Source organism: Triticum urartu, chromosome 5 (assembly GCF_003073215.2).
Source record: "Triticum urartu cultivar G1812 chromosome 5, Tu2.1, whole genome shotgun sequence".
Lineage (NCBI taxonomy): Eukaryota > Viridiplantae > Streptophyta > Magnoliopsida > Poales > Poaceae > Triticum > Triticum urartu.
Genome location: NC_053026.1, coordinates 566604957 through 566626470, shown reverse-complemented (window position 1 = coordinate 566626470; position 21514 = coordinate 566604957). Strand labels below are relative to the sequence as shown.

At 49.8% G+C, this 21514-nt stretch overlaps 3 protein-coding genes across 10 annotated transcripts; 2 read left to right on the top strand and 1 right to left on the bottom strand.

Annotated features, from left to right (window-relative positions):
• Positions 1-4372: 4372 nt before the first annotated feature.
• Positions 4373-9134, top strand: LOC125510790. The gene is made up of 7 exons (XM_048676055.1): positions 4373-4554; positions 4627-5097; positions 6011-6275; positions 6403-7104; positions 7218-7679; positions 7774-8061; positions 8193-9134. Exons 6-7 carry the CDS (start codon positions 7840-7842, stop codon positions 8910-8912), a joined length of 942 nt encoding a protein of 313 aa, XP_048532012.1. The 5' UTR covers positions 4373-4554; positions 4627-5097; positions 6011-6275; positions 6403-7104; positions 7218-7679; positions 7774-7839; the 3' UTR covers positions 8913-9134.
• Positions 9135-10189: 1055 nt separating this feature from the next.
• Positions 10190-20086, bottom strand: LOC125510788. Of its 5 annotated transcripts, XR_007284742.1 has the most exons (12): positions 19622-20086; positions 18733-19534; positions 18427-18579; positions 18250-18353; positions 18093-18164; positions 17822-18029; positions 17561-17742; positions 17115-17457; positions 16799-16994; positions 16607-16705; positions 16232-16485; positions 10190-10598 (listed from the first exon to the last, which is right to left on the bottom strand). XR_007284742.1 is itself a non-coding variant. In XM_048676052.1 (11 exons), the coding sequence occupies exons 2-7, from the start codon at positions 18958-18960 to the stop codon at positions 17335-17337; spliced, it is 1155 nt and encodes a 384-aa protein (XP_048532009.1). In that variant the 5' UTR covers positions 18961-19534; positions 19622-20086; the 3' UTR covers positions 10191-10598; positions 16232-16485; positions 16607-16705; positions 16799-16994; positions 17115-17334. The 5 variants fall into 5 exon arrangements, 3 of the variants coding, with proteins under 3 accessions (XP_048532007.1, XP_048532009.1, XP_048532008.1); XR_007284741.1 differs by having other exon boundaries at positions 17822-18164; XM_048676052.1 differs by having other exon boundaries at positions 10191-10598; positions 18093-18353.
• Positions 10648-16098, top strand: LOC125510789. 4 transcript variants are annotated; one of them, XM_048676054.1, is made up of 6 exons: positions 10648-14809; positions 14903-15071; positions 15162-15251; positions 15358-15605; positions 15690-15765; positions 15847-16098. In XM_048676054.1, the coding sequence occupies exons 1-6, from the start codon at positions 14568-14570 to the stop codon at positions 15937-15939; spliced, it is 918 nt and encodes a 305-aa protein (XP_048532011.1). In that variant the 5' UTR covers positions 10648-14567; the 3' UTR covers positions 15940-16098. The 4 variants fall into 4 exon arrangements, 1 of the variants encoding a protein (XP_048532011.1); XR_007284744.1 differs by having other exon boundaries at positions 10648-13634; positions 13712-14809; positions 14903-15978; XR_007284745.1 differs by having other exon boundaries at positions 14903-15765; positions 15847-15915.
• Positions 20087-21514: the final 1428 nt, after the last annotated feature.

Sequence of the window (21514 nt, the reverse complement as noted above, 5' to 3'; positions counted from 1 at the left end):
TAAATGCTTCCGCTTTTGTTCTACGAGGGTACGTGGACAAACTCTCCCCTATCATTGCTATGCATCTCCTAGATAGATCTTGCATGATCGTAGGAAAGTTTTTGAAATACTGCGTTCCCCAACAGCCTGCTCGGGCAACTCGGGCAGCGGCTAGGGTTTTCAACGCCGCCACCTAGATCTCCTATCCTCCTCCTCGCCGCCACCCGAGGAGGTCACCGGGCAAGCCCGTGCGGCCATCGGTGACGGTGGCGGCGAGGCGTTCATCGCTCCGTTCACGAAGTTCTGGATCCACGGGGTGGCAGCCCCTACCGGTGCGGCACCGCCGTTCGCGCCTTGGGCTATGTGCATGGGGGCTCTGACCGGCGTCCTCGACCGCTCGGGTGGTGGGGCGTCGACGCTTGGCGGCCGCAGCATGAGGGCCTTCTTCCTCGCCAGATCTGGAGGTCTTCTGCTTCCTCATTCTCGCTCCTTCCCCTTAGCGCTTAATGCTGGCGGCCGCTGCTGGATCCGATTCTTTTGGGGATGGTGGTGCAGATTGGGACCGAGGGAAACCCAAGGCTGTCTAGTTCGGCTCTACTGCGGCGTCGGCTTCGGGCGGCGCATCCTTCTTGAAGGCGGTGTCGTGGTCCCTCTTCTTGCCACCCCCAGTCCTCTCCCAGGTGAAAACCCAAAATCCGGCCTGGATTGGGCAGCGGTGGTGCCATGGGTGTCATCCCCTCCTTGGAGGCGTTTCCTGGGGAGCTAGGATTCGGGTGTGGGTTACTGAAGGTGGGGGCTTTGGCCGGGGGCTGGCTCGTGTGGGTGTAGCGCTAAGGTTCTATTTCGCTGCCTTGCTGTCCGCCTCTCTGCTGCTGCTTGCGGCGCCTTTCCTGCTGCTGTCAGGCGATCTTGGTCTGGGACAGTGTGGCCGGCATGGTGTTCTCTCTTTGTCACGGAGGGCAAGTTCTGTGGGTGCCCTAGATGTTGAGTTCGGCTCTCTCTAGCTCTCGGTGAGCGTCTCCCAAGTCCGACGGTGCGGCGTCTTTCGAGCCAAGACGAGAGGGTGGTGGCCTTCTTCGGTGGTGGAGGGAGGGGTTGCGCTCGACCAGCCCATGGTTCATCTTGTTCTTGTCGTCCATCCAGTTCAAGTTGTCCCAGCGGTGCCTCTACTTCTCTTTGACCCTAGGGCCTGGGAGTGCAGTCATCTGCTTCTGCTAGTTGTGTTTTAACTATGTATCTCTTGTTTCTAGCATTGCGATGTGTTGTAAGTTTTGCAGAGTGCCCCTCGTATCTCTTAGAGCGTTCCCTGTTGTTTCTTTTCGTGTCGTTTGTATTTTGATCGTGTAATCCTGATTGATTGATGGCTTTATTAATTCAAAGCCGTATGAGGTCTGAGCCTACTTTAGGCTTGGGCTGAGCCTTTTCTCTAAAAAAAGTGTGAGGAGCCCTTCGTGACAAGAAGTCCATCGCTGCACGCAGCGCATCCACGGCTGGCGGAGCGTCGCGATTAGGACTAGCTGGAAGTGCTACTTCGAGTATAGAGCGCCGCCAACTAGCGTAATGTTTCGTATTCGTTGTATCCGTTGTACTATGCACTGACAGCCGGACTGACTCATCTGCTGCAAGCACTGCACATGTACAGGCGAAAGGACACAATATTACCGTTGCACCGAACACTGTATAATGTAAACACTTTACCCAGCTGCATGTATTTAAGGCTCATGCACCAGCAGCTGCGTGCAGGACCGATCGTTTTGCACGTTCTGCTTCAAACACGCACACAAGCACCCCGAGTTGTCGTGATCCGTCGACGTCCCCGTGCCGCAATGTCCCGGAGCTCATCGTCTCTGGACACCCCTGCCCCCGCTGCCATTGATCCTGTGCCCGAGGTGTGCCGGGACGAGGACTTGATGGTTTGTCTCCGGGATAGATCGGAATCCCGGCGTCCGTTTTTACAAGTGCCCGAACCAGGGAGTAAGTCTGTTATCTGTACACCCATCCATCAGATGTTGCAGTTTTCTTCTGTTTGCTTTGTATTTTCTTGTTCATCATTCAGTTTTCAGTTTTGAAACTGACGCAGGACGGAGGCCCGTGCGACTTTTGGTTGTGGGAGGACCAGTACGCGTTCTTCATCACCGGCGTTGGCATCAACCTTCTCATCGAGGCGGCCGGAGGTGGGAGCAACGTGATGTTTGGTATCAGACGCGCCATGGAAGATGTACATTTTTTTAGTCAATGGAAAATAACCAGTGTACATAATGCCATGGCACGCGTACTACTGTAACCAAACACTGGGTCATGATTAAGAAAACGAGTAAGGACCACTTTCTGCCAAGCCTGATCCAAAATATATTCTCTCCCCCACTCTACATTCAGACTGCTGCACGAAATTCACCAAACTTCTACAGTTGGATTATACTGAAGTATAGCTTTCCCTTTGCAATGTTTGAACACTGAAAAATGTCACCATCCCAACAGAGAAACAGCTACGAGAATAATATTGGACAGAAAGGACCTAATCATGCAACTCCGGTGGTTATTTTTACTAGCAATTCAAGCTCTTTTGTCAATGAAAATTAACCAGGAAAATTAATCAGCGACGAGAATAAGATTGTAGAATTCATACGCCTCCAACAGAGAATCAAAAATTGTGCCAAGCGCCGGGTTGACAACTACCTCAGTCCCCCTGTCAGCGAACCTTCGTATGGCAGCTTCAAGTGCCGGCATATGATCAATCACCGCCGCCCGCTCATCTGGTGCTTGCGGCCCTCTTGTCCTGCCAACATAAGTAGAAGAAAAACAAGATAAACAGAAAGCATGCCTGTAGTTGGGAAAACCATTTTTTCCTTTAATTTTACATTTATGAACATTGACAAATAAAGATTGTACTGCCTGTGTGCCACCCACTATGCTTACTACACAAAATTCACGGGTTTGTGGCAATAGAATCAACCTATGTAAATTTGACCAGCGACGTTAGCTGCCCTCGGACGATTTTTCTGAAAATCAACTACAGTATGCTTGGGCATTTTTACGGTTCGAGCTGGGAAAAAACAAATACAAACAAGCATAATGCACCAATTCGGCAACTTGCTCCTACTAGACAAGAATCAGATTGCTAGAAAAAATCCCAAGCCAGCGAATCCTCATAGAGAAGCTTCAACGCGACGGCACGCGATCACTGCTACCGCATCGCCGATCGTCTGCCGCCCGTGGCCCTGTAACTAACTAATTACCACCAAAAATCAGAAGAAACTTAAGGGAAAACAAAGGCATGCCTGGGAGAAGCTCTTTTCCCCCTCTTTGCATTATACATTGGACCACAAACTAAATTGGAACAGGCCAGGATTGCCATGGCCATTCACTCCTGCAAGACCACTAGCAATTGGTATCTCACAAATTCTGAGCTTTTTGGGGCAATAGAATTTTCAACACTGTCTATGTTTAGGCAAAGGCGTTAATCGCCCTAAGTTCACTTGGCTGATGACGCTTTACAAAAAATCCTTATATTATGACCGGATCGAAGCTGTAGAAAAATCCACCAAAGTAGATTCAGACTCTACTTAGTCGACCTAGCCAGATTTTCAGATGGCTGCAAAAATAAATCCTGGCAGCCTGCTAATTCCTAGCTGCACATATGAATGGGAATCAGCAAGAACGCCTCTTAGGCACCAGTGAAAGAAATCAACAAGATACCTGCGCTTCCAGCAACTCGAATGGTGGTGTTTGCGGATGCTTGCGCACTGTGGGGTAAGGACTGAATCGAGCCGCGCGAGACAATATTTTTTCTAATCTAAACACCCCTCAAAGATATTTCTTCATGATTTTTATTAATGCTGGGTGGCCATGGCCCCTGCTGGCCTGGCCGTAGCTACGCGGATGCTCCTTTCTGCTGTGCAGAGTAAGATGGAAAAGAAAGAATTGCACTTTGGCTTGTGGAGATTGAACTTTGAGTACAGGATGTGCCTCCCTTGGTATTTCCGAAGCCTCACAATCCTAATCACCCCTACTTCTAAATCATACAATTCTGAACCATACAATATAGTAATATTATGTATATATGTTGGTAGCTAGACGTGAGAGTATGATCAGGTTCTGTCAAATGAAACTAGGACTATATAGATTGAGAGCGGACGTCCTGCACGCAGCGGCAGATGGACGCACCGCATCGACGGCCGCGCTGCGCAAGGTGATCTGTGCAGAGGAAAGCGTCCATGTCAGTAAACCGGGAATACAATGCTGGATACAAGCAAATACATCGCCAAAGTCACCCGTGGTGGGGCTCGTCGCAGTATGGCTGGGACCGTTCTGGCCAGAGCATGCAGGGGTTAATTATTACACTTGGGCAGGGGGGCCCTGGGTTTGGCCGACAGAATTTCTGTACGACACGGCTGGGTGGCGTGTACCCATGTTGGGCGCAGGACGGCCACTCTCTCGTCCTACGTCTACCACGAGATCCCTTTTCCAATTTGGGGCAAAGACATCGACGAGCCGGGGGCAGCGGTGCGCGCCCGTGTTCGCTCAGGCTCTGCTCATGGAGATTTTGGCTGCGGCGGCGCCGTCCCTCGAATCCGGGTGAGTGAAACTCACCTCCTTTGTATTGTTCCTCATTTGCATCTGTAACTTACGAGCTCGCTGGTACTGCAGATCGGCGTCGGAGGCCAACGAGCCGGCAGCGCGCTCGGGGGCTTTTGTTTCGGCCGGTTGCGTTACCGCGGCGGCAGAATCAGTACTAAGCTCGCCGGATTCGGCCGTCCGCCCTCTCTATCCTGATATTAGACAGTCATATGAGGAGCTGACACAGCCGGCGGCACGGAGGGATCTGTCTGATGTCGAGTTCTCCGGGGGGTCCTGCACCATGTTCAGTTCAGGCGGTGGTGGTGTGGCGTCCGGGCGCGGCAATGGCGCCGCGCCGCCCGTCACTTCTCGCGGCTCGATGTAGTCCTTACCACGCAGTGCGCAAGCATCGGCCGCGTCCAGTTCAGGCGGTGGTGATGTGGCTTCCGGGCAAGTCCATGGCGAGGCGCCGCCCGTCGCCTCTCGTGGCTCGATTCAGTCCTTACCGCACAGTGCCCGAGCGCTGGCGACCACCACCGTCCGAGTTGGCTGGAAGCGCAGGTACCTCGTTGATTTCTGCCAATTTTGCCAAGAGGTTCTTTTTTTTATTCTCCAGTGATGCGTGCATTCAGGCATTAGTAGTCCGGTGGGATTTGTTGTTTTGCAACATCTGGAACCTGCCTAGGGCGAAGAATTATAGTCTGAATCTAAGTTGGTGTATTTTTCCTCAACTTCGATACAGTCACAGTATATAGATTTTATCAGAGGTGTCAACATCCAAAGCGATTACAGACTTGGGCTAAACATATAGACTGGTAAGGAAACTGCAGGATTGATTGGCCATGGCAATCCTAGACTGCTCCATTCTAGTTTGTGTTCCGCTGGCATGATGGTTTAATTTTGAGTGTAAAAATATGAAAAGAGGAACAATAAGACTGCTCCCAGGTGTGCGTTTTGTTATCCCTTTAGCTTCTTCTGAATGTTGGTGGTAGTTGGTTAGTTACAGGGCCAGGAGCGCCAGACCGTCGGTGCTCCATTAGTGGTGATTGCGTGCCGTGGTTCTGAAACTCCACTATGATGATTCGCTGACTTGCGACTTTTTCTAGCACCCTGCATCCAGAATTGGCGCATTAGGCTTGGTTGGTTTCGGAATTTCCCAGAATGAGCTGGTAAGAATGGGCAGTCATGCGATGGTTGATTTTTAGAAATCATTCACCCACCGGCGTGACCCATGGGTGTCTAACTGCCCGATGAAAATTTACACAACGAACACTGGGGTAGTAAGCTAGTGGTCTTGGAGGATTTAAGTCATGGGCAAACATAGCCCGTTTTGCGCTGCAGTCGGTGACACGCGGGCAGTGCAAATTTCATCTTTAGGAACTTTGATAAGTGTAAAACGGGAGGGAAAAGGTTTTTATGCAATACAGGAATGCTTTACGGTTTATCTTACATTTACTTCTGCTTTCGTTGGCAGGCCGAGAGGACCGAAAGGCCCAGACGAGCGGTCAGTAGTGGTTCATTGTGTGCCGGCCCTCGAATCTGCCATACGAGGATTTGCTGACAGGGGGACTGAGGTGGTTGTCAACCCAGCGCTTGGCACAAATTTCGATAGCTTGCCGGAGGCGTGTGAATTCTACAATCTTTATTCATGGGAGGTTGGATTTGGTATTCGTTACGGCAAAAGCAGGCAGAATGTCAATGGGACCAAGTGTATGCAGGAGATCGTATGCGGCTGTGCTGTAAGCTTATTTACATGCTTTTGGCTTTTTCGTGTGCTGCTTCGCATGGGCAAATGTACTAGCATGCCAAGAGATGGATGCTGACGTATTTTTTTTTGGCAAAATCCTCTGTTCAAATCATTTTCAGGGCAAGCCAGAGAGGGAGAACAGCTCGTCGATGAGAAGCAATTGTGCCGCAATGATGCGACTGCACCGGACAGATGATGGTGGGTGGTATGTATCGGAGAATCGTGCTGCACACAACCATGAACTGCTTCAGACATGTGCGGAGAAGCTACACTGGCCATCCCACCGGCGCATTGACACATACACGAGAGACCTTGTGAAGCAGTTGCGGGAGAACAATGTTAATCTTGGCAAGGTTTACAGCATCATTGGCAGCCTGTTTGGCCGGATGGAGAATGTACCGTTCACGAAGAGGTGCCTTCGAACTTTCTGTGGAAAGCTTAGTAGGGAGCAGGCAGACGATGATGTGCGCAAGACTATGGATGCATTCTCCGAGCTGGGATCTAATGACCCGGAGTTTTCGTATGTGGTTGAGGTTGATAAAGAAAGCAAGATAAAAACCCTGCTGTGGACTAATGGGAGAAGCAAGATGCAATACCACAGTTTCGGGGATGTCATAACATTTGACACAACTTACAAGACAAACCTATATGACATGCCTTTTGGGTTGTTCGTGGGAGTGAACAACCACTTCCAGAGTATCATCATGGGGGGGGGGGGGGGGGGGTCATGATGAGAGAGGAAACAATCGAGAGTTTTAACTGGGTATTCACCGAGTTCATTAGACTGATGGGTGGCAAGCCTCCAAAAACTATACTAACAGGTTGCTTTATCCCCGTAGCATTCACCCCCATTTGCCCTCTGATGTGTGTAGCTGTTAGGTGTTGTGTTTTTGCTAACAAGTTCCATGTCTGATAATGGTTTATCTATTTGCAGATCAAGCGCGGGCGATGGAGGTTGCTATACAACAAACAATGCCAGATACAACACACTGCTGGTGTAAGTGGCACGTGCTTCGGAAGGCAAAGGAGCACCTTGGTCCGCATTACACGAAACGGAGTGATTTTAGGGCCGCTTTGCACAAGGTTGTTAATGAAATGCTGACTGTGGATGAGTTCGAAGCAGCTTGGGCTGAACTGCTAGACAGATACAAGCTGCACAACAACACATTTTTGATCCAGATTTTCGAGGTTAGACACAAGTGAGCAAAACCTTATTTTAGTGGTAAGTTCTGTGCGAAGCAAACCAGTACGCAAAGGAGCAAAAGTGCAAACCATTTGTTAAAGGGCTACATCCCACCCGCCCGCTTGCCCGATGAACCTTTTTGTGAAGCAATACAGCAAGCTACAGTTTGACCGGGAAGCTTAAGAAGGGTTCCAAGAGAAGAGGACCAGACTGGTACGTGCAAGCAAATGTCAATATGCAACAAGAAATGACCCGTTCTCCGTTTTTTTGTCATTCTGCTAAATATCTTTCTGCTTACTCCCGGCAGGGCGGTGTAGTTCTGCGATACAATTTCCCTCTGGAAGAGCATGCGAGCCAGGTGTACACATGGACTATGTTTGAGATGTTTGGTCAGGCTTTGTACCGTGCAGGGAGATATGATGTCGAGGAAGTCCAACGAGGCATGAGGTACCTTGTGCGGCATGTTGAAGCTGAGAAGCAAGAGAAGTGGTGCCGCGAGATGCATGCGGTCGATGTCCATGATGGCGGCACTCGTTACACGTGCGAATGCGGCTTGTTTGAGCACATGGGGATGCTTTGTTGCCATGCTATCAAGGTTAATCCTAACACTACAACTATATGCAAAGTGCCTTTAATGGAAAGCATTATTTGTGTCATTCGTCTTAGCCAGATTTTCGGCTTCATTTATGTACGTCGTTGAACCATTCACCTTGCCTTTGCGTCCAGGTTCTCATTCATTTGGGAGTGCGGAAGATACCGAGTTTTCATGTACTGAAGAGGTGGACAGTAGATGCCCGCGACAACTTGCCGCTGCACCTCATCCATTACCAAAAAGATCAAGGGCCTCCCCGGTTGTCTTCCTACCGGCATACTGCACTGCACCTGACAGCGCTCGAGTTTGTGCAGCTTGGTGATAGCAATGTAGATGCATTCGACAGAGCAATGGACATTTTAAATGCAGGCAAGGCTGAACTGACCGTTTTGGCTGCGATCAAAGATGGGAAAAGTTTGGTGGACCAAACTCAAGTTGGGGAGTCAGCCAACCCAACCATGGTTATGATGGCAAACGGCTCGCAACAAGAAGATGTGTGTTCTGAGATGTTCATCTCGACTGAATGTGGCCTTGGCTCTGTCTCTGTGGTATCTGATTCGAGTCGTCCATTGTCCACATTACTGGCGCCTGATAGGAAAAAGCAGAGGGGGAGACCGACAACGGCGAGGGACAAGCCAGGATACGAGATAAAAGATGCAAGATCTAGATTTTGCACAGTTTGTAGGGAGAAAGGGCACAAGAGCACAACGTGCCCCCGTAGGGGGGACCTTCCGAAGAAACCACGCAAAATCCCTACATGTGGAAATTGTGGTGTGGCCGGGCACAAGGAAACAAGTTGTTTCAACCCGGTGTTGCCATTTGTGAAGAGGCCGCGTGACGAACCAGTCGAGTGATCTTCAGTTTGTTTTATGGTCCGTAAAGTTCTTGATTCAGTCCAGATTTTATGTAGTCTGCTTACCTGGGCTTGTGATTTGCAAATCTAATAAACATTATGCCTATGTGTGCGGTGATGTACTTTGCTTACTGCTTTTTAATCTACTCTTCCAGTCGTTCTTGTTGAGGCTCCTTTGAGCGAGCTGTACATTCGTTCATTTGCAAAGTGATGTATTTGTTCAGCTGCCAGAGGCGACACTTTTTCTTGCTGTGCGGGTGGTGGATTTTCGAAAACCAAGTGGGGTCACCATCTCGCTGTGTGGCCGTCTCTTTTTGTATATTTCGAAGCTTATTTGTCATAGAGGAAATGCCTGCGTGTGAACAAATGGTGATGGCAGCTGTACGCGTGTGCTGGGGCTGTTTCAGAATTGATGTCTCAGTGCCTGTGCAGAGACCGTGCACCGTGCCGTGGGTTTTGGATTGGATTGGCGTTTTTGAATGTTTGAATTGTTGGGGGGAAAGTTCGTCCGTGGGCTATTTAAAACAATTGCTTGCTGGTGCTGGTAGGCAACACTGGTCGACGCCTTCCTCTCGTTTCTTTTCCTTCCCCGGTCCTTTAGCCAGCGTAGTTTTCCCAGCCCTGCATTGCGCCCCTTGCAGCTTTCTCCTCTTTAGTTCGTTTCGGTTGCCTGCTTCGCCCGCATGTCCGGGTCCAGAGGAGGGCGTCGGTCCTGAAAGCCCGTGGACTAGCGAGGCGCCAACGCAGGGCACTCCCTGCTCAGTGTAGCGCGTCGACCGTGAAGGTGATTTATTTTAGTCACTGCTTCACAAGAAAAAGCCTGGTGCAAAACATTTTTGCGTGTTCTTCTGTGGCGGATTTCCTCTAACATATTTTCATCGGCATAAAAACTCTCCGGATTTGTTTAGTTTTCTGCCTTCATGCTAACGAGTGATATTTCCATTTTTGCACCGGCATAGGTCGCGGCAACCATCATTGTGTGTGACCAGGTCGGAGACCACGACCCCCTCGTCAACGTTGGCGGCGGAGTGCGTGCGCCGTGCTCGGACGCAGGGGATGCCTCGTCCGGCGTGTACACCGGCATCACTGGCGTTGAAAACGACCGCGACGTCAATGAAGCGTGCAGTGGTGGCTTAAATGCAGTTGCTTAGTTAATTAACGTATTAGGAAGCAAGTTTGCTTATTTGTGTGTGCGTTGTGGGATGCCGAACCGTTATCTTGATTTATCCGCAAATGTCCTGTGCTTGTGTTCTAGAATAAGTACCTTAAATAAAATAAAAAAATTTAAGCTGCTTATCGAAAAAGTGTTTGAACCCACCTTATATGCAAAAGAAACCAACCGAGACCGCAAAAAAGATGGGTGCTGGGGCAGAAGCAGCTAAGTCTCGACCCAGTATAAAAGAAATGGAAAAAAGAAAATACCCTGACAAACAATTAAGTGCAAGAAAAATGCATTTCGGGGAACAACGAAGAATCCACTTGACGGTTGCATCCACATGAGATCGCCTACCAAGAGCTCTGCGTCACCGGACAAGCACCGGTATCAACAAACCCACTTGGGAAGAAAAAAATGTTGCGACGATGACGAAGCTGTTGCCAAGGGTTTCCGCCGTTACGCGATGAAATATCCGCATGCAAACCCGGTCACGGAGATCTGACATGTTGTGTGGCACCGAAAAAATGTCCCCTGCAATAGTGAACACGAGGGTCAGCACATTCTGATGAGGGGGGGGGGGGGTGTGGTGGCATCCCAGCAGTCGATAGCGGGTATCTGCCGGGATGAAACAATAGAAACATAAATGTCTAGGCCGGGATCCCCGCAAGCCGGGCCCGTGCCGCCTGCTTGACAGATCCAACAGTACATACCCAGCCCCGTCCCCGCGCCACCTCCCTCCCACGCGAAGCCTATAAGGTAACCACGCCGGCCAGTAGGCCGCGTGCCGCCAGGGCGTGTTCGCACGCGATGAAACTACCAGTGCCACCCAATCACGCTGGAGGGAGAACCAAACCTCGCCGGTGCCGGTCGATCGGTGAGCGAGGAGGAGGGGCGGCACGCGTCGGCAGATCTGGGAGCCCTACCGGGCGGGTGGCGGCGCGGGGGGTAGGGTTTCGCGTGACGGCGCGGGGGGAGGGGGGGTGGTTTATCGCCTACTAGGCCGTTTTCGTCCGAAGATTTTCCTACCTGGTGTGAATTCCTTTGAGGCTGCTTGTGGATGGAAACAAGCTAATCACCCCGCACGTGTGTGTGCGCGCGCGTGGACCGAAAACTAACTCGCACGGGTGTTGCGGTCCACACCGATGCGGGCGTGCCATGATGGCCGATTTCCAGCATCTCTCCTGCTCCCTGCCACAGCTATAAGCTGCTACGCCGCATGCTACGCGCCCCCTATGGGTGATTGGACTAGCCGGGCCCCTGTACGTCCTTGGGTGCAGATGCGCCTCCACAAGCGTAGATGTGTGGGATCATTTGTTCCACCCTGCTCCCGTTTGGACGTACCGCTTCGTAACGATTGTTTGCGCCTGCTCAAACCAACGGCGGCTTGCTACTGGTGCGTGGCTGTGGCATTTGGGCAACCAACACTCGTGCCCTCGTGTATTGCTTTGTGAATGCATTTTAACCTTTTAAAGAAACGTAGGGGAGAGAATGGATTAATGATGCATTGGTGTGGTTGGGAAGAGGCAGTAATGCCAGGTTGCTTGCATGCATATCGAACCGTGCCGGAGACACTCCATCTCTCTTTGTCTTCTTCCATCGCCACCTTGCTAGCTCGTCTCCTGCAAAGGCAGAGGAGCGATTAAAACTCTGCCCTGTGCGCTGCAAGCCCGTCCACAATATCTTTTCTTCGTGTCCGCAATGCCCGGATCCCACCTAGCCCAGCCTGCTCCTGGTGCTTAGTTCATCCATAGGCCGAGCTGCATTCCGTCAAGATCCAAGTGGCTAGCCATCAGCGCAAGGTATCATCTTCATCTCGCCTTTCATCTCGTCTCTGTTCTGTGTTTGTGCTGGATTGGTTGCTGGCTTTTTCCCTCCATTCTGACCAACTTTTTCCCGCTTGTTTCGGCTTGCAGGTCTTCCTAGTTGCCATGTCGCGCCTTGGGACGCGCTCGAACGGCGCGGCGACCGGCAGTAGCTCCACGGTTGTGCCAAGCGCGAACACTGCATCGCTCGTGCCGCCGGCGGACGGGGATGACGATGCAAGCAACGAATCCGACGCGAACTGCGGCAGAATCCGGGTTAGGAGCTACTTATCGCCTAGGATAGTCAATGAAGTGGTTGCTGGCCTCACGGAAGCACAAAAAAAGTTGTTCGTTGAAAAGGACTTTGGCGCCATGCTTTCACTCCCAGAGATTGTGAACGTGGACCGCCAGTATAGTTTCTGGAATGCGACTAGGATAGATCCGGTGAGGAAAATAGTCCGAATGGGCGATGGCAGTTCTCGTCCGGTGACGGCTAGCGCTGTTAGGGACGTAGTCGGGCTGGGTATGGGTGACAGGGAGATCCCATTCCCGCATGAACCGAGCTGCGTCGATCGGGATATCTTCAAAGATGTGTGCGTCGGGTTGGGGCTTGATGAAACGGTGGATAGGATTAGCTTGCAGATGCTACAGTCTATTCTTGCTTCCCCCGGTGATCTGAGTATCGACTTTGAGTCCAACAGGCAGTGTGCTGCATTTGCTCTTCTTTGCACTACTTGCTTGTTCAACCCCAGAGTGAATCGGAGGGAGGACCCGATCAGCCCGGAAGTTTTCATTGTTGTGCGTGATCCATCCAAGATGTCTGAATTTGATTGGTGTGGATATATTAAAAATGTTATCATGGCTGGGGTTAGTAAAATGCACGCAGATCTGAAGGCCGGTGCAGTGGCAATGCAGCTACAAGGGTTCGTGATGATTCCCCAGGTACGCCCATCCCACATATTGGCTGCCCTGTGCATTTTGCCTATTTTTTGTTTTGCCATGAAATGCTATGAGTGTGATGTATTGTTTTTTGTCCTAAACTGTCCTAGATAATCACATTTGACGCGATGGTGGCTGGGCGTGGGTTGCAACCAGGGCATCCCCGCATAGCGTTGTACACCGCCTCAGACTTCCAACTACTAGCTGGTGTGGACGCTGATCGTCGGGTTATAGGGGGGCACAGGTTATACGGCAAGGCGAGGGTAAGTAGAAAAATTACGAACCTGAATATATGCTTGCTACTGTTATACATGCTCTTGGTCTGATGTTTCATTCCCTTGCCAGTTGAGGCCTGTCAGTGAGGATGTCGTTGCTGAGGACTTGGCGAGCCAGGGTTTTGCTCCTTCTCTGAACAATGGCGCTGCTGCTGTTGCTGCCCCAACTGAAAATGTCATTCCGTTGTTGGATGTGGCCAGGTGGCAGACTGAGGTATAAATCTATGGCACAATCGTATATATTTAGCTGTGGACGTGCCTTCGCGCTACCTATTATGAAGAACCAAAATAAAAAGGGGGTGTGCTTCTCTTGCAGGTGGTAGATTATTTGAGTGATGTGATGAATGCACACATCTCCTCTGTTAGTGAGGAGAACATGAACTTGAGAAACCATGTTGAGTCTTGCATGACCAGTTTGCTTGCAATGATTGACGGGCGCAACGCCAGCAATGTCAATTCGTGTAGTGAGATGTTGGGGGGTGCGGTTTCAAGAGTAGGCGACTGCAGGCTGCGGGTGGTGGGTGGTGAGGTTCGCTTCGTTGATAGTCATGGTGAGATTTGCTCCATTGTTGTTCGTGTTGATATATTTCCTTCAAAATGTTCAGTGGCAATAACTCTTTACTTTCAGAACATAACACGAGTGCTCTGGCTGATGCCACCGGGAAAAGCAATATACAGGAGGCAACAGGTGTGTGTGTGGTGTCTTCTGCTTCATATCGTTCCGTGGGGGTTTGTTCTGATGGCTTCTGGCAAAACAGACCTAAAAATGTTCCTTCTTATAGGTCCATCCACTTATAGGCTCGTGAACCCGACTATTAGGAAGCGCCTTGGAACGGATCTGATGACAAACTTGGGTGCTGCCACCGGTGAGCCTCTTAGTTAACTGATATGTACTCGGTAGATCATGTTATTAGATAATGCTTGCCTCTGGGGTGATCAAAACATGCATTTCCGGTGTGTGTGTGTGTGTGTGTGTGTGTAGGTGTTGTGCATATCGGTGGTGGCATGCTTGGCAATGCTGGGGGGGCGATGTGATCCCTGATGCACGGACTCTATTCGGACCATTCCCAAGCCCAAATAGCCTTGACTTGAACCGTAGGGCGTCGTTGAGGGAATTTGGTTCGACCAATTCCGGAATTGGTAAGCTCCCAACTGGACAAAACTTTTCCGAGTTCGTGCGCACGAGCTGCATACAATTCCAGGTCATTACTAACTACTTGCGCGGGCGGGGGTGTCACTGTTTATTGTGTAGGTGTGGCTAGGCGTCTTGACTTGAATTTGACGAATGATGTTAGTGAGTTCATAAATGGGACGCCCATTGTTCGTCCGATGAACCCTATGCCTGTCGACACGAATTTAACAATGGGTCCTTCCCCTGTTAGGGGCCCTAGTGTGGATTTGCGTCCTCGTGGTATGTGCTCTCCCTCGCCCACTATGTCTATTCCTCTAGTTTGTCAACTTGGGTTATCTGTTTTCGGCCCCACATGAATGTCATGGTGTTTTGTGTTCCTCTGTTATTAATCTGTTTATATTTGTATTCAGCCCTCTCACAGAGCAGTTTGCTTGGGTGGTTTCCTGTGGCTCCACCAAGTAAACGCTCAAGGATGACGACTGACTACTCGATTGCAAACCCGATGGGGGTAGCTGTTTCTGAGCTGGAGGGGAAGAGAAGAGATGATCGTTTCTATGCGAAGGCCATGGATTCATCGGTTAATGATTTGTCTAGGTATGTGAACAAATGATGCCCATCATCCCGGTGTATTTTGTTGATCGGTTAGCCAAGAGCATGAACGATGATATAGAGAGGTGCCGTGTGCAGGGTCTGGTTCAAGCATCGGCGCCCATATCACATTGAGATGACTGGTGAGCAGGTGGTGGAAGAGTTTCGCATCGAAAATGATCTTGCAAGTAAAGGTCTTGACTCAATTCTTCGTTTGGGGATCTGCCCGCCCGCATCAGGGAGGCTGATCATTGGTCCTGATTGGGAGGTAAGTTTGTGTCTACTTCTGTTAACCTGATTTCATTGCTTCGTCTAGTGGCGTCTGTCTTGATTGACTGTAAATGAATTGTGTTCGCAGTTTAAAGTTGCATACACTGCTGGGTACTGGAGGAGGGCAGATGTCCGTGCGATGTTTAATGAACTACCGCCGGGGCTTAAGTGCGAAGTGGTTAGTGCTCCGGTTTTCAACTTCCACTAAATGGGTGTGCTGAAACAAAATATACCATTCACATCTATCTTGTTGTCTGTGTGTGGCTAACTGAATCACGTTGCAGGCCCTGGTGGTGGTGTACCTTGGTCAAGGATGGAGTCTATATGCCTTTGACGTTCTCCGCAGGGTTCTTCATGTGATTGATCCGAACATTTGCAAGCCTGGTGAGAGCAAGATCAAAGCAAAACACTTGCGGAATGCGGGGGAGCTGCTAGATGGGTTCATCAAGTGTGGTGACATGTTCTGGGGCGAGGGGAAAGTGCCGAACAATGGATGGTCTTACTGTTTCCACGCTACATGTACCTATGAGAGGTCAGTTTTGCTTGCCTCTCGTCTTTTGGGTCCTATATTCCTTCTAATATGCTAAGCACTATCTTTTTATTGCCGGGGGGGCAGTACGGACACGGCGATGCAGGTGGTGCACCACATCATCAACTTTGTCCCTGGACAGCATCCAATGAACTTGACTGCGGTTCGTGCCTGCAAATTATCCTAGGCTTCGCCATAAAATGTTTGGGTTTCGAGTTTCGTTGACTTGATTGTTGTGTCGCAGGGTGCATCGGTTGCTCTCAAGAAGAAGCTCCTTCAGTCTATCCTCACGATGGCGGGTAATGATGGCAGCCTCCCACGCCATGTCGAAGCATGATTGACATTCCGGAAGGGCTGGTTTACCACATAGTTTAAAACTCTGTGCCCTGCGTATGTTGCAACCGCAGGGGCTTTATCGTGAGTGGATCGTCGTATGTTCCCGTGTATGCGATATTATAGCTTCTATAAGGTACACACACACACACACAGGACACTCTCGGCCCTGCGAACAAATCGCATTGTCGAAAAGGAAAGGTTTTGGCTATCAGGGCAGAATACCAGTACACTATATTGACAAGAAAACTGATGAAAGCAAGTGCATGAAGTATTTTTGGATTCGGTACGTGTACCTTGTGAATGTTGTAGTGGATAGTAGAGGTGTCTTCTTCGTCCATGAAAGTCTGCTGCAGTGCCACTCGGTGAAGAATTCTTCGATGCAATTGAAAAGGGCGTCATGTATCTTCTCGGCCGCGTACATAAGGCAAGTTTTGCGTGACGTGTCCTCCGTCTGGTATAACATTGGGTCCATGATGGTTATAACATGGGCCATCACGTCCCAATTGAAGCAGCACCACCCGTGTTGCATGACGGCTGGGATCGTAACCTATTTCAGTTGGTTAGAAAATTAGAAGATTGTCTATTTCCAGGCAGCAGTTTTCCTTGTATATTTGACAAATGTAAGCAACACAACTATTGAAAATGAAAAGTCAGTCCTCGGACATTACCATCCGACAGTTTGCGATGTTGCACCTCACTTCAGCTCCAGTGAATTATTTTTGTATTGACATGATTCTTGTGGTGTTCTCCCCTGCAATGGCATGACACTGGCGCGTCGCTCCGTAAAAAAGAATGAGTTTATTGTATGTCCACGAAGCTAGGCAAAATGTATGCCATGTACTATAAAATGATTCTGGTACCGCAAAATCGGGCTCGATAAGCAACCGGTATTGCTCGTCGGGGCTGCCACTGTGCGCATGTGACTCCATCTGGCCAATTCGACGAAAGATCAGGGACCCCAACTCGTGGTCAAGTTCGGAACCGTCGCATATTTGTGACTTGATGGCATTGCCGCTGACTGCAATGATCCGTGGGTCGGGGCGTGAGACCCAATCCCTGAAAAAAAAGTGGCAGTGGGGAAAGTTATTAGCTTTATCAACTGGAGGGGCAAGGCTCGTCGTGCATTCCGCCCTTGCTTATATTTGGTGGGGTAACTAGATGGTGCTTGTGGTTTACCTTGCTAGACCATAGGGTGTTCTTGACCGCATCCATTCTCTGATGGCTTTCAAGACCCCTGCGCCGTGTCTGCGAACCATCCTGTTACTGGACCATGGGTCTTTTGTGAACCGGGTGTGAGCAACTTTGATCTTTGTTACAGCCGCGACATTAACTTGACCAAAGACAATGTGCCCCTCGGTGTCTCCGATCTCATCGTTCAGCATCATGAGCTGCCCTACTAGTTGGTCTGAGTACGTCTTTGTCGCCAAGGTAGGTGAAATTGCAGTTGCCTTACCATCGTTCTTGATAGGCGTACTGGCTTCGTTGTGGCCATCGATGTCCAGTTCAAATGGTGGTGCGTCTGTGAGTGTTGTTTATTTAATTTCAGCAGTGTGCTTGCATTTGTTTAACCTGTGAGTGTGCAAATAACAGAAAATGGCATTCAGAAAATAGATACCAATTACCTGGCGCGCTGTCTGTCGTTGGCCGTTTTTCCCCCTGGTGGGTGTTGTAGACAATTGGTCGGCGGTGGGCAAGACCACTGGTTTGGCATATTTAACGGGAGTTGGGGATGGAGATGACAACTCCAGTCTTCTTCCCACTATGTGCTTGGCAAGTCTGCTCGGTGCTTCTACATTGTGTTGGCCTGCGTAAAAAAATTTGTAACTTCTAACAAGTATGCACAAAATGGTTTGCTCTGTTTTTCAAGACAAGGTCCATAGTACCTGAGCCGTCGACACCTTTCGTTGTTCCGGCAGCGCGATAAGAAGCATTGGGTGCGGGTGTTCCCGTGTTGGGTCTGTTGGAATAAACTTGGAGCAGTTTTTTTGTGAATCGAATGTTCTCACGTGCAATGTTCCTTTTCATTTCGTTTGCGATATGCACACATTTGGCATTGTGCTGTTTCAGTGCCCATCCTAATGGAGAAGCGGCCTGCAATGTAGATAGACCAAAAAATTGATTTGATGTGTGGTTGGACTGTGTTTTTTGTCTCACCAACTCTGGGTTTTGCATCTGGATCCACCGAGCGTAGTCGCCGGGGCTGAATTCGACGTTGCTTCCATGTGTCTGTGCAAGGTTACTTATGGCTGTGTCAGTGTTGATGTAGTCTCCCTGTCGAATGTTGTCTGCGTTGTGTATGACAAGTGCGTACTTGTTTGCCGATCCTTCAGCCTTGTGGTCCATTGATTTCTTCTTGGCATGCTTCTCGTTTATGTAGTTGTGCCATGTGTAGCACATGGCATTCCAACGTCTTGCCTGCATTGGCAAAACTGAATGTTTAGTTCGTGCCGTGAACCTGTCGTTGTAGTTAAACATACAGCGCGGTTACCTCAGGGGCTATGAAGATGGTTTTGCCTAGCTTCCTTGCTGAGCACACGAGGATCATCCGTTTCAGTGTCTCCCCGTCGAATAAATGTATTCGTGGAATTGTTGTTTGCTTTAAGTTCATGATGCCAAGTTCAACATTGTCTAGTACGAACACCTGTCGACAGTGAAAATCCATATGGAAAATGTTAGTGAATAGCTTCGAAAAAGACCAACAAAAACACAAGTTTAACTCCGTTTCCAGCATTGTCTAGTTCTGCATTTTAATTGCTATATCAAAATTACACAAAGTGTTTTTCGAGGGCTGTACCTGCAGGAAGAGGTGACACCCATAGAGGTGGTTGGGTGTTATGTTTGCATCTATTTCTAACTTTAGTTTGCGGACTGCTTCAAGTAAAAAATTGACTGAATATTTGCACCAATTGAAGAGGGCGATGTTTTCTGCATCCTTGATGGCGCCCCAGTAGTCGATGGTTGAGTGATCATGCCTGGTGCACGGCGCGAACAGATTTCCCATCACAAAGACAACAAACGCCATCTTGAAGGAATCCTTCTCCAATCGGCTGGACAGTTCATTTATTTCCTTGCCGATGAACACTTCAAGCGAGCTTAAGCTGCGATCAGATTTATCAGTCCACCCTATAGAGTTCCTAATGACCTCGATTGCTTCAGGTGTGGTGTCTGCATCTTTTCCATGGATGTCTCGCTGCCCGCATGGGATGCCAAACACTTTGTGAAAATCCTCCGGATAGAATGGAATTGGAGTTCCGCCATCTCACAGGATGATGCAGTGCTCTTCCACATCCACCTTTGTCATGAGGAACTTGCTAAACTTCAGATTGATTTTCTGGATCATGGGAATACGCAGTACACCCTCAAATCCAATCTCCTCAACTAGGAATCTTTTGTAATCTGACAGTCCGGCTACCACCTCTATTACTTTCTGAATAGCTATCCTAGGTGTGTGTTTAGTTGAACTGCTTGTTGATCCCGACGGAGCTGCTGCTTCTCCTTCTCCCACCAGCTGCTCTCCATCTCTTTCCATGGTGGGCGGGGTCTGTATCTCCCGCCTGAGATGTTGTTCTTCTTCTTCCATCTAGCTGTGGGAAAACCTGCAGGGGGGCGGGGGGCAGGGGGGATGTTTCAGCAAAAATTTGATTGAGACGCCGCCGGCATGAGAGCTGTGGTTCAGATCTCACCTCGCTGCGCGGCGAATACCGGCCTGCTCCGTCGTCTGAAGGCACCGACGAGATCCTCGATTGCTCTGTTCTAGTGATGGAGACTGCCGTCGATCTGCAGTGTATGTGCGCATGCGAGGGGTGGCCCAGCGTGTGGGTACAGAGTTTTGATTATTTACGGCAGGGCGTGGGTGGGGGTGGATTGAGTTCGACCGCTCAAGCAGCTGACCCCACGTACGACCTGTTGGGTCTGTTTTTTGACCGTGCGGTCGTTGCAATTTATGTCTCGTCTAGGGTGGGCGCGCGGTACACGTCCCCCCGTGTTTACTTTACCTGCTTGATGAATTCTAATTAACGAACAAGATTACACATGGGCGGACTGCCCCGCGCTCTGGAAAACATAAGTGCTACAGGTAATAATTTAAACTGTAGCGGCAGGATTTCTAAATCCCTTCATCAGGCAAAGATTTCGACACACGTGAAGGGGGGGGGGGGGGGGGGGGGGGGGGGCACCACAGTGGTATTTACTGCCAGCCAGCCGCCTTCGAAAGCATGACGAAAAGCATTAGCATGCATATCATCATCGTGTTCCTAGCTGCGATGCATATGTCGTCCATGGCGCGGCCCATCCCGAACATGATGTTGCTTCCGCCTCCGGCAGCCTCTATGAGGAGGTTGATGCCAACCCCGGTGATGTAGAACGCGTACTGGTCCTCCCACAGCCAAAAATCGCAAGGGCCTCCGTCCTGCCATGGTTCAGAACTGACGGCTAAACAAAACGAAGAACTGCAAACTCCTGATGGATGTGTGGGCCGTGGTACTTACTGCCTGGTTCGGGCACTTGTAGAAATGAATGCCCGGGTTACGGTCCGTCCCGGACACGAACCACCTGGTCCTCGTCCCCGTGCACGCTGGGCACATGATCAATGGCAGCGGTGGTGGAACTGCCCGGGTGCGTCTCGCCGCCGAGGAACTCTGGGACATCTTGGCACAGCGGCGGGAGGGGGGAGGCAACGATAGATGTTTGTGTGTGTTTGAATGGTGCCGTCGCATGTGATGATTGCTGCCAAAAGCTTGCATGGGCTATAAATACATCCAACCAGCAACGAAGTTTACGTTATACAGTGTCGCTTGCAACGTTAGTATTTCGTCCTCTCGCCTGCGGCGTACAGCGACACGCGCAGTTGCCTGTCAGACTCTTCTGACAGCTTGTGCATCCTAATACATGAATACGGTGCAGCACGTTCTCCAGCTTTCCTATATACTCGAAGTAGTGAGCTAGTCTGCCACGAATCGCGACGCGGTCCGCGCCGTCAATGCGGTGCGTCCATCTGCCGCTGCGTGCAGCGATGCATTTCTCTATATAGATTGGTCTTGTATTCTAGAGCTAGCTACTGCCCTCTGCCGCATTAGTTAATGCTCCTGTGTTCGTATAAATTTAGGGCATCTCCAACACTGACCTTCAAATTTGCTTTCGCTCGTGGATAGAGATCAGTCCATGGACCGATGCGGGAGCCGACCATCCACCGCTATTCGCATACATTTCAACCGTTGTTTGAACTAATCAGATGAAATTCATGCAAACACGACAGATTTCATCAAAGTTCGGATAGAAAGTAGCACAAATCATCCATATATACCATGCAAATAAGTCCAGTACAACAATAGTTCAAATTCAATGAGGTTAACTGGATGTTCAACAAGTTTTTCATGAATGAATCATGTCGCCAGTGCCGGTCCTGGAGTTTCGGAGGCCCAGGGGCGAACTCAAATGAATGGGCCCAGCGAAGACATTGGAGGAAAATTTTGATTCCATACATTGATAAAAATCGTGAAAAGCTATAATAAAATCATTGATAGCACCCTTCTGCAATCCAATGAACTCATCTGTTCGTTTCCTCTTTCTTCTTTTTT